The following is a 12,358-nucleotide window of genomic DNA, read 5'->3' as shown; positions in this document are numbered from 1 at the left end:
GGGGACTGGGATTGGACAGGGATGGGGATGGGATGGGATGGGGACAGGAAGGGGACAGTGATGGGACAGGGATTGGGACAGGGATGGAATGTGAATGGGACAGTGATGGGACAAGAAGGGGACAGGGATGGGACATGAATGGGACAGGGATGGGACAGGGATTAGGACAGGGATGGGGACAGGGGATGGGAACAGGGATGGAGATGGGATGGAATGGGACAGGGATGGGACAAGAAGGGGACAAGGATGAGGACAGGGATGGGGATGGGGGCGGGGATGGGACATGAATGGGACAGGGATGGAGACAGGAAGGGGACAGGGATGGGGACAGGGATTGGGACAGGGATGGGGATGGGATGGAATGGGACAGGGGATGGGACAAGAAGGGGACAGGGATGGGGACAGGGACAGGGATGGGATAGGGACAGGGATGGGACATGAATGGGACAGGGATGGGACAGGGATGGAGACAGGGATAGGGACAGGGATGGGACATGAATGGGACATGAATGGGACAGGGATGGGATGGGGATGGGATGGGACAGGATGGGGATGGGGACAGGGATGGGACATGAATGGGACATGAATGGGGACAAGAAGGGGACAAGGATGGGGACAGGGATGGGGGTGGGGATGGGGCATGAATGGGACAGGGATGGAGACAGGAAGGGGACAGGGATGAGACGGATGGGGATGGGGATGGGATGTGAATGGGACAGGGATGGGGACAGGAAGGGGATGGGGATGGGGACAAGAAGGGGACAAGGATGGGGACAGGGATGGGACATGAATGGGACAGGGATGGAACAGGGATGGGGACAAGGATGGGGACAGGGATGGGACAGGGACGGGGATGGGGATGGGGACAGGGATGGGGACATGAATGGGACAGGAATGGGGACAGGGATAGGGACATGAATGGGACAGGGACGGAACAGGGATGGGGACAAGGATGGGGACAGGGATGGGACAGGGATGGGGATGGGATGGGATGGGATGGGATGGGATGGGATGGGATGGGACAGGGATGGGACAGGGATGGGGACAAGGATGGGGACAGGGATGGGACAGGGATGGGGGTGGGATGGGACAGGGATGAGACTGGGATGGGGACAAGAAGGGGACAAGGATGGGGACAGAGATGGGGACAGGGATAGGACAGGGATTGGGACAGGGATTGGGACAGGGATGGGATGTGAATGGGACAGTGATGGGACAAGAAGGGGACAAGGCTGGGACAGGGATGGGGACATGAATGGGACAGGGATGGGATGCGGACGGGGATGGGACAGGATCGGGATGGAGGGAATAGGGATGGGACATGAATGGGGACATGAATGGGGACAAGGAAGGGGACAAGGATGGGGACAGGGATGGGGATGGGGATGGGGGTGGGGCATGGATGGGACAGGGATGGAGACAGGAAGGGGGACAGGGATGAGACGGATGGGGATGGGGATGGGATGTGAATGGGACAGGGATGGGGGACAGGAAGGGATGGGATGAGGAATGGGAGACAAGAAGGGACAGGATGGGGACAAGGATGGACATGATGGGACAGGGATGGGATGACAGGATGGGGACAGGGATGGGACAGAGGATGGGGGACAAGGATGGGGACAGGGATGGGACAGGGATGGGGATGGGATGGATGTGAATGGGACAGGGATGGGACAGGGACGGGATGGGGATGGGGACAGGGATGGGACTGGGATGGGACAGGGATTGGGACAGGGATGGGATGTGAATGGGACAGTGATGGGACAAGAAGGGGACAAGGCTGGGGACAGGGATGGGACATGAATGGGACAGGGATGGGGACAGGGATGGGACATGAATGGGACAGGGATGGGATGGGACGGGGATGGGACAGGGACAGGATAGGGATGGGGACAGGGATAGGGACATGAATGGGACATGAGTGGGACATGAATGGGACAGGGATGGGACGTGGGGCAGCGTGTTGCCATGGGGACAGGTTACCACTCTCAGTCCTTGGCCGCAGGCTGCCACCCAGGGCCCGTCCCCGTCCCCATCCCCGTCCCCATGGCCGCACCGTCCTGCCGGGCCCTCCTGGCCGCCTGCCTGGCGCTGGCGCTGGGGACAGCGGTGTGAGTGGGGACAGGGGGACATGGGGGGAGACAGGGGGATCGGGGGTGGGAGCAGGGGGGGACATGAGGAATTGGGGAGATGAAGGGATGGCGGACATTGGGGTGGGGACCCCGAGAAATGGGGACATTGGGGTGGGGACATTGGGATGGGACATTGGGGTGGGGGACATTGGGGGTGGGGGACCCCGAGAAATGGGGACATTGGGATGAGGACATTGGGATGGGGACCCCAAGAAATGGGGACATTGAGGTGGGGACATCGGGATGGAGAACCTGAGAATTGGAGACATTGGGATGGGGACATTGGGATGGGGGACCCCAAGAAATGGGGACATTGAGGTGGGGACATTGGGATGGGGACCCCAAGAAATGGGGACATTGGGATGAGGACATTGGGATGGGGACCCAAGAAATGGGGACATTGAGGTGGGGACATTGGGGTGGAGAACCCGAGAATTGGGTGGACATTGGGATGGGGACCCCGAGAAATGGGGACATTGGGGTGGGACATTGGGATGGGGACATTGAGGTTGGGAGATGGGGATCCCAATGGTTGGGGTCGTTGGGGTGGAGATGAGGACATGGGGATCCCAATGGTTGGGGACATTGGGATGGGACATTGGGGTGGGGACATTGGGGTGGGGACATTGGGATGGGGACATTGAGGTGGGGACAGTGAGGTGGGGAGATGGGGATCCCAATGGTTGGGGACATTGGGGTGGAGATGAGGACATGGGGATCCCAATGGTTGGGGACATTGGGATGGGACATGGAGACCCCAGTGGTTGAGAATGCTGGGGTGGAGATGGGGACATGGGGACACCAATCCTGGGGGACATCAGGGTGGAGATGAGGACATGGAGACCCCAATGGTTGGGGACATCGGGGTAGAGACATGGGGACCACCATGGTTGAAGACCCTGAGGTGGAGACATGGAGTCCCCAGTGGTTGGGGTTGCTGGGATGGAAATGGGGACATGGGGGGCATCAGTGTGGAGATGGGGATATGGAGACCCTAGTGGTTGCAGACATTGGGGTGGGGGGTGGGGACCCCAATGGTTGGGGATGTTGGGATGGAGGGATGAAGACCCCAATGGTTGGAGACGTTGGGGTGGGGACAGGAAGGCCCCACTGGTTGGGGATGTTGGGATGGAGATGGGATCCCAATGGTTGGGGACATTGGGGTGGGAACATGGAGACCCCAGTGGTTGGGGACGCTGGGATGGAGGGATGGGGACCCCAATGGTTGGGGATGTTGGTGTGGACATGGAGACCCCCATGGTTGGGGATGTTGGGGTAGGAAGATGGGGACCCCCATGGTTGGGGATGTCGGTGTGGGGACATGGAGACCCCCATGGTTGGGGATGTCAGTGTGGGGACATGGAGACCCCCATGGTTGGGGATGTTGGGGTAGGAAGATGGGAACATGGCATCCTGGTGGTTGGGGATGTTGGGATGGAGATGGGATCCCAATGGCTGGGGACACTGGGGTGGGGACGTGGGACCCCAATGGTTGGGGATGCTGGGATGGAGGGATGGGGACCCAATGGTTGGGGATGTCGGTGTGGACATAGTGACCCCCATGGTTGGGGATGTTGGTGTGGGGACATGGAGACCCCAGTGGTTGGGGACGCTGGGATGGAGGGATGGGGACCCAGTTGATGGGGATGTTGGTGTGGGGACATGGAGATCCAATGGTTGGGGATGTTGGGGTGGACATGGAGACCCCCATGGTTGGGGATACTGGGATGGAGGGATGGGGACCCAATGGTTGGGGATGTTGGTGTGGAAATGGAGACCCCAATGGTTGGGGATGTTGGGGTAGGAAGATGGGGACCCAATGGTTGGGGATGATGGGATGGAGATGGGATCCCAATGGTTGGGGACATTGGGGTGGGGACAGGGAGACCCCAGTGGTTGGGGATGTCGGGGTAGGAAGATGGGGATCCCCATGGTTGGGGATGTCGGTGTGGACATGGAGACCCCCATGGTTGGGGATGTTGGGGTAGGAAGCTGGGGACATGGCATCCTGGTGGTTGAGGATATTGGGATGGAGATGGGATCCCAATGGCTGGGGACATTGGGGTGGGGACGTGGGACCCCAATTGTTGGGGATGCTGGGATGGAGGGATGGGGACCCCAATGGTTGGGGATGTTGGTGTGGACATGGAGACCCCAGTGGTTGGGGATGTTGGGGTAGGAAGATGGGGACCCCAGTGGTTGGGGATGTTGGGATGGAAACGGGATCCCAATGGTTGGGGACATTGGGGTGGGGACATGGAGACCCCAGTGGTTGGGGATGTTGGGGTAGGAAGATGGGGACATGGCATCCCTGGTGGTTGGGGATGTTGGGATGGAGATGGGATCCCAATGGCTGGGGACGCTGGGATGGAGGGATGGGGACCCCAATAGTTGGGGATGTTGGTGTGGGGACATGGAGATCCAATGGTTGGGGATGTTGGTGTGGACATGGAGACCCCCATGGTTGGGGATACTGGGATGGAGGGATGGGGACCCCAATGGTTGGGGATGTTGGGATAGGAAGATGGGGACCCAATGGTTGGGGATGTTGGTGAGGACATGGAGACCCCCATGGTTGGAGATGTTGGGTAGGAAGATGGGGGCCCCAATGGTTGGGGATGTTGGGATGGAAACGGGATCCCAATGGTTGGGGACATTGGGGTGGGGACATGGAGACCCCAGTGGTTGGGGATGTTGGGGTAGGAAGATGGGGACCCCAGTGGTTGGGGATGTTGGGGTAGGAAGATGGGGACCCCAATGGTTGGGGATGTTGGTGTGGGGACATGGGGATCCAATGGTTGGGGATGTTGGTGTGGAAATGGAGACCCCAGTGGTTGGGGACGCTGGGATGGAGGGATGGGGACCCCAATGTTTGGGGATGTTGGTGAGGGGACATAGAGACCCCCATGGTTGGGGATGTTGGGGTAGAAAGATGGGGACCCCCATGGTTGGGGATGTCGGTGTGGGGACATGGAGACCCCCATGGTTGGGGACATTGGGGTGGGGACAGGGAGACCCCAGTGGTTGGGGATGTTGGGGTAGGAAGATGGGGACCCCCATGGTTGGGGATGTCGGTGTGGACATGGAGACCCCCATGGTTGGGGATGTTGGGGTAGGAAGCTGGGGACATGGCATCCTGGTGGTTGAGGATATTGGGATGGAGATGGGATCCCAATGGCTGGGGATACTGGGGTGGGGACAAGGAGACCCCAGTGGTTGGGGACGCTGGGATGGAGGGATGGGGACCCCAATAGTTGGGGATGTTGGTGTGGACATGGAGACCCCCATGGTTGGGGATGTTGGGGTAGGAAGATGGGGACCCCAGTGGTTGGGGATGTTGGGATGGAGATGGGATCCCAATGGTTGGGGACATTGGGATGGGGACATGGAGACCCCAGTGGTTGGGGATGTTGGGGTAGGAAGATGGGGACCCCAATGGTTGGGGATGTCGGTGTGGGGACATGGGGACCCCAGTGGTTGGGGATGTTAGTGTGGAAATGGAGACCCCAGTGGTTGGGGATGTTGGGGTAGGAAGATGGGGACCCCACTGGTTGGGGATGTTGGGATGGAGATGGGATCCCAACAGCTGGGGACATTGGGGTGGGGACATGGAGACCCCACTGGTTGGGGATGTGTGTGTGGAGATGGGGCCGTGGGTCCCCCACTGTTGGGGACTTGGGGCCGCCCTGTTGCGATGAGTGACGCTGTGCGCAGCGCGGGACGAGGGCTGCGCGGGCCTTTGGGAACGTGTTCACCGAGGTGCCCGAGAACAGCCCCCACGGCACCATGGTGGCTCGGCTGCCCGCTGGGGGGGGCACAGGGGGGGCCGCAATGCAGCTCTGCCTGGAGGGCGCCGACGCCACCTGGTTCTACCTGGATGGGAGCAGCATGAGGCTCAACGCCTCCAACGGACGCAGCCTGGACCGCGAGGTGGGAGCAGCCCCATAGACACCCCATAGACGTCCCATGTCGGCCCTACGTCCAGCCTGCAGTCATCCCATATCCAGCCATCATCCACCCTGCAGTCATCCCATATCCAGCCCACATCCACTCTGCAGTCATCCCATATCCGTCCCACATCCATCCCACATTCATCTGATATCGTCTCCATCCTACATCCATCCCATATCATATCCATCCTACATCCATCCCATCTCATATCCATCCTACATCCATCCCATCTCTATCATATCCATCCTACATCCATCCCATCTCATATCCATCCTACATCCATCCCATCTCACATCCATCCTACATCCATCCCATCTCATATCCATCCTACATCCATCCCATCTCATATCCATCCTACATCCATCCCATCTCACATCCATCCTACATTCATCCCATATCATATCCATCCTACATCCATCCCATCTCATATCCATCCTACATCCATCCCATATCATATCCATCCTACATCCATCCCATCTCATATCCATCCTACATCCATCCCATATCATATCCATCCTACATCCATCTTACATCATATCCATCCCACATCCATCCCATGTAGATCTCACATCCATCCTATATTCATCCCACATCCATCCCACATCTACCCTATATGCATCCCATGTCCATCCTATACCCATCCCACATCCATCCTATATCCATCCTATATCCATCCCACACCCATCCCACGTCCATCCCACATCCATTCTACATCCATCCTATATCCATCCCACATCCATCCTACATCCATCCCACATCCATCCTATATCCATCCCACACCCATCCCACATCCTATACTCAACCTATATCTGTCCCACATCCATCCCATGTCTGTCTTGTGTCCATCCCATGTCAATCCCGTGTCCATCCCATCCCATATCCATCCCACGTCCATCCTGTATCCATCCCATGTCCATCCCTTCCCCAATTTGTGTCCGTCCAAGCCCATCCCGTGTCCATCCCATGTCCATCCCATGTCCAACCTGTGTCTATCCCTTCCCCAATCTGTGTCCATCCCATCCCATGTCCATCCCATGTCCATCCCATGTCCATCCTATGTCCATCCTATGTCCATCTCTTCCCCAATCTGTGTCCATCCCATGCCCATCCCATGCCCATCCCATGCCCATCCCATGTCCATCCCATGTCCAGCCCGTGTCCATCTCTTCCCCAGTCTGTGTCCATCCCATGTCCATCCCATCCCATGTCCATGTGTCCCCATCCCTGTGGTGTCCCCATCCCCGTGTTGTCCCCATCCCTGTGGTGTCCCCATCCCCATGGTGTCCCCATGGTGTCCCCATAGTGCCCTCATGGTGTCCCTTTGCCCCACAGGAGCTGGAGTCCCCGGTGCTGATGGTGTCCCTGATCTGCGCTGAGGACGGCTCTGCTCCGGTACAGCACGTGTCCCTTTGGGGACAACAAATGTGCCCCTGTCACCCCCTGTCCCCAATGTCATCATGTCCCCAATGTCACCGTGTCCCCAATGTCACCGTGTCCCCACGTCACCCTTTGTCCCCACATCAACCCCTGTCTCCATGTAACCCCTGCCCCCAATGTCACACTGTGTCCCTCAAGTCACCCTTTGTCCCCGTGTCACCCCCTATCTCTGTGTCACCCCGTGTCTCCATGTCACCCCCTGTCCCTAACGTCACCCCATGTCCTTCAAGTCACCCTTTGTCCCCATGTCACCCCCTATCTCCATGTAACCCCCTGTCCCCAATGTCACCCTGTGTCTCCATGTCACCCCATGCTCTCAATGTCCTCGTGTCCCCCACATCACCCCCTGTCCCCCATGTCACCCTGTCCCCATTGTCACCTCCTGTCCCCATTGTCACCCCCTGTCCCCATTGTCACCCCCTGTCCCCACAGATTGAGTACCGGGTGATCGTGCAGGTCCTCAATGAGAACGACAACCGACCGCGCTTCCGTGGGGACCCCATCCTGACCCACAACGTCAGCGAGGTGACGGGGGCGGCCCTGGGGTTTGGGGAGGGGGGGGGACAGTGGTGGGACAGGGTGGGGGTGGGGACAGGATGGACATTGGGACAGGGTGAAGATGGGGACAGGGTGGACATGGGGACAGGATGGAGATGGGGACAGGTTGGACATGGGGACAGGGTGGACATGGGGACAGGATGGACATGGGGACAGGGTGGACATGGGGACAGGATGGATGTGGGGACAGGGTGGACATGGGGACATGTTGGACATGGGGACAGGGTGGACATGGGGACAGGATGGACGTGGGGAAAGGATGGATGTGGGGACAGGATGGATGTGGGGACAGGGTGGACATGGGGACAGGATGGACATGGGGACAGGGTGGAGATGGGGACAGGGTGGGGGTGGGGACGGGGTGGACATGGGGACAGGGTGGAGATGGGGACAGGATGGACGTGGGGACAGGATGGACATGGAGACAGGGTGGACATGGGGACAGGATGGAGATGGGGACAGGATGGACATGGGGACAGGGTGGAGATGGGGACAGGATGGACAGGAGGACAGGATGGAGATGGGGACGGGATGGAGATGGGGACAGGATGGAGATGGGGACAGGATGGACGTGGAGACAGGATGGAGATGGGGACAGGGTGGACGTGGGGACAGGATGGACATGGGGACAGGATGGAGATGGGGACAGGATGGACGTGGAGACAGGATGGAGATGGGGACAGGATGGACAGGAGGACAGGATGGAGATGGGGACGGGATGGAGATGGGGACAGGATGGAGATGGGGACAGGATGGACGTGGAGACAGGATGGAGATGGGGACAGGATGGACAGGAGGACAGGATGGAGATGGGGACGGGATGGAGATGGGGACAGGATGGAGATGGGGACAGGATGGACGTGGAGACAGGATGGAGATGGGGACAGGGTGGACGTGGGGACAGGATGGAGATGGGGACAGGATGGAGATGGGGACAGGATGGACGTGGGGACAGGTTGGAGATGGGGACAGGGTGGACGTGGGGACAGGTTGGACATGGGGACAGGTTGGACATGGGGACAGGATGGACAGGGGGACAGGATGGAGATGGGGACGGGATGGAGATGGGGACAGGTTGGACATGGGAACAATGGTGGGGCCAGGATGGACATGGGGCCAGGATGGACATGGGGACAGGGTGGACGTGGGGACAGGATGGACATGGAGACAGGGTGGACATGGGGACAGGATGGAGATGGGGACAGGATGGACATGGGGACAGGGTGGACGTGGGGACAGGATGGACATGGAGACAGGGTGGACATGGGGACAGGATGGAGATGGGGACAGGATGGACATGGGGACAATGGTGGGGACAGGGACGGCCATAGAAATGGGGACAGGTTGGCCATGGGGACCAGGACGGGCATCAGAATGGGGACAGTTGGGGACGGGGAGTGCTGTAAGAAGAGGGGTGTCCATAGGGATGGGGACGGAGCTGGGGACATGGATGGCTCTGGGGAATGGGGTGGGACTGGGGACATGTGTCCAGGTGTGGGGACACCAAGATGGGACTGGGGACACGTGACCAGGTTTGGGGACACGGCTGGGTTTGGGGACACATGGCTGGGTCTGGGGACACCCAGATGGGATTGGGGTCACATGGCTGGCTCTGGGGACACCAATATGGGATTGGGTACACATGACTGGGATTGGGGTCACATGACTGGATTTGGGGAGACATGGCTGTGTTTGGGATACCCAGATGGGATTGGGGTCCCATGTCCATGTTTGGGGTCCCACGTCTGGGTTTGGGGTCCCATGTCCATGTTTGGGGTCCCACGTCCATGTTTGGGGTCCCATGTCCATGTTTGGGGTCCCATGTCCGTGTTTGGGGTCCCACCTCCGTGTTTGGGGTCCCATGTCCATGTTTGGGGTCCCATGTGCTGTTGCAGCTGGTGGCGGTGCACTCGGTGGTGTTCAGCACGCAGGCGGAGGACGCGGACGGTGACACGCTGATGTACGTCATCGACGCCACCTCGGTGGGTGCCGGGGGAGGGGAGGGGACAGCAGGGGACACAATGGGGCCGGGTGGCATGGCCGTGCTGCTGAGGTGACCCCTTGGTGTCCCCTTGGTGTCTCCATATTGTCCCCTTGTTGTCCCCTTGGTGTCCCCATATTGTCCCCTTGTTGTCCCCATGGTGTCCCCATGTTGTCCCCTTGTTGTCCCCGTGTTGTCCCTTTGGTGTCCCCATGTTGTCCCTTTGGTGTCCCCATGTTGTCCCCCTGTTGTCCCCATGGTATACCTTTGGTGTCCTCTTGTTGTCCCCATGTTGTTCCTGTGGTGTCTCTATGTTGTCCCCTTGTCCCCATGTTGTCCCCCTGTTGTCCCTGTGGTGTCCCCTTGTTGTCCCCTTGGTGTCCCCATGATGTCTCCTTGTTGTCACCGTGGTGTCCCCTTGGTGCCCCCTTGGTGTCCCCTTGGTGTCCCCATGTTGTCCCCCTTGTGTCCCCATGTTGTCCCTTTGGTGTCCCCTTGTTGTCCCCGTGTTGTCCCCATGTTGTCCCCATGGTGTCCCCTTGGTGTCCCCATGATGTCCCCTTGTTGTCTCTGTGTTGTCCCCATGATGTCCCTTTGGTGTCCTCTTGTTGTCCCCGTGTTGTCCCCCTGTTGTCCCCGTGGTGTCCCCTTGTTGTTCCTGTGGTGTCCCCATGCCGTCCCTTTGGTGTCCCCTTGTTGTCCCCATGGTATCCCTTTGGTGTCCTCTTGTTGTCCCTGTGGTGTCTCTATGTTGTCCCCTTGTTGTCCCCTTGGTGTCCCCATGATATCCCCTTGTTGTCTCTGTGTCATCCCTTTGTTGTCCCTGTGTTGTCCCCCTGTTGTCCCCATGTTGTCCCCATATTGTCCCTGTGTTGTCCCCTCGTTGTCCCCATGATGTCCCCCTGTTGTCCCTGTGTTGTCCCCGTGGTGTCTCTATGTTGTCCCCTTGTTGTCCTCATGTTGTCCCCATGTCGTCCCTGTGGTGTCCCCTTGGTGTCCTCTTGGTGTCCCCATGATGTCCCCTTGTTGTCCCTTTGGTGTCCCCTTCTTGTCCCTTTGTTGTCTCCATGTTGTCCCCCTGGTTTCCCCATGTTGTCTCCCTGTTGTCGCCATGTTGTCCCCATGTTGTCCCTTTGGTGTCCCTTTGTTGTCCCCATGTTGTCCCCTTGTTGTCCCCATGTTGTCCCTGTGTTGTCCCCTTGTTGTCCCCATAATGTCCCTTGGTGTCCTCTTGTTGTCCCTGTGGTGTCCCCGTGTTGTCCCTTTGGTGTCCTCATGTTGTCCTCATGTTGTCCCCTTGTTGTCCCTGTGTTGTCCCCATGTTGGCCCCTCCTTGTCCCCTTGTTGTCCCCCTGTTGTTCCCATGGTGTCCCCTTGTCCCCATGTTGTCCCCTTGTTGACCCCCTGTTGTCCCTGTGGTGTCCCCTTGGTGCCCCCTTGGTGTCCCCATGATGTCCCCTTGTTGTCTCTGTGTTGTCCCCATGATGTCCCCATGTTGTCCCCCTGTTGTCCCCTTGTTGTCCCTGTGGTGTCCCCATGTTGTCCCCTTGGTGTCCCCTTCTTGTCCCCATGTTGTCCCTTCCTTGTCCCCTTGTTGTCTCCATGTTGTTCCCATGATGTCCCCTTGTTGTCCCCATGTTGTCCCCATGTTGTCCCTGTGGTGTCCCCTTATTGTCCCCATGTTGTCCCCATGATGTCCCTTTGGTGTCCCCTTGTTGTCCCCCTCTTGTCCCCTTGTTGTCCCCTCTTGTCCCCTTGTTGTCCCCTCTTGTCCCCCTCTTGTCCCCCTGTTGTCCCCGTGTTGTCCGCAGCCGGACGCTCGCTTCTTCCGCATCGACCTCCCTAACAGCGGCCGCGTGGTGCTGGCGCGGCCCCTGGACTTTGAGAGCCGGCGCAGCCTGGAGGTGGTGGTGACGGCTGTGGTGAGCACACAGCGTGTCCCCAATGGGACCCCAGGGTGTCCCCAAAGCATCCCCAATGTGTTCCAAGGGTGTCCCCAATGTGTCCCCAATGTGACCCCAGGGAGTCCCCAAAACAATCCCAATGTGACCCCAGGGTGTCCCCAAAGCATCCCCAATGGGACTCCAAAGCATCCCCAATGTGACCCCAGGGTGTCCCTAAGGCATCCCCAGTGTGACCCCAAAGCATCCCTAATGTGACCCCAGGGTGTCCCCAGAGCATCCCCAATGTGACCCCAATGGGACCCCAAAGAATCCCCAGTGTGACCCCAAAGCATCCCCAATTTGACTCCAATGTGACCCCAAAGCATCCCCAATGCGACCCCAAAGCATCCCCAATG

At 58.9% G+C, this 12,358-nt stretch overlaps 1 protein-coding gene across 1 annotated transcript; it reads left to right on the top strand.

The window, feature by feature from the left end:
- Positions 1-5,963: 5,963 nt before the first annotated feature.
- Positions 5,964-11,981, top strand: LOC140264800 (cadherin-related family member 5-like; the record flags this gene model as incomplete). Its single annotated transcript, XM_072360705.1, has 5 exons — positions 5,964-6,062; positions 7,416-7,475; positions 7,953-8,045; positions 9,974-10,060; positions 11,871-11,981. Coding segments are annotated over exons 1-5 (450 nt in total), but the record flags the coding sequence as incomplete, so codon positions are not given.
- Positions 11,982-12,358: the final 377 nt, after the last annotated feature.

This window comes from Excalfactoria chinensis, unplaced genomic scaffold (genome assembly GCF_039878825.1).
Source record: "Excalfactoria chinensis isolate bCotChi1 unplaced genomic scaffold, bCotChi1.hap2 Scaffold_1044, whole genome shotgun sequence".
NCBI lineage: Eukaryota > Metazoa > Chordata > Aves > Galliformes > Phasianidae > Excalfactoria > Excalfactoria chinensis.
Note: the sequence above shows the minus strand (reverse complement) of the source record. Positions and strands in the feature narration are given on the sequence as shown.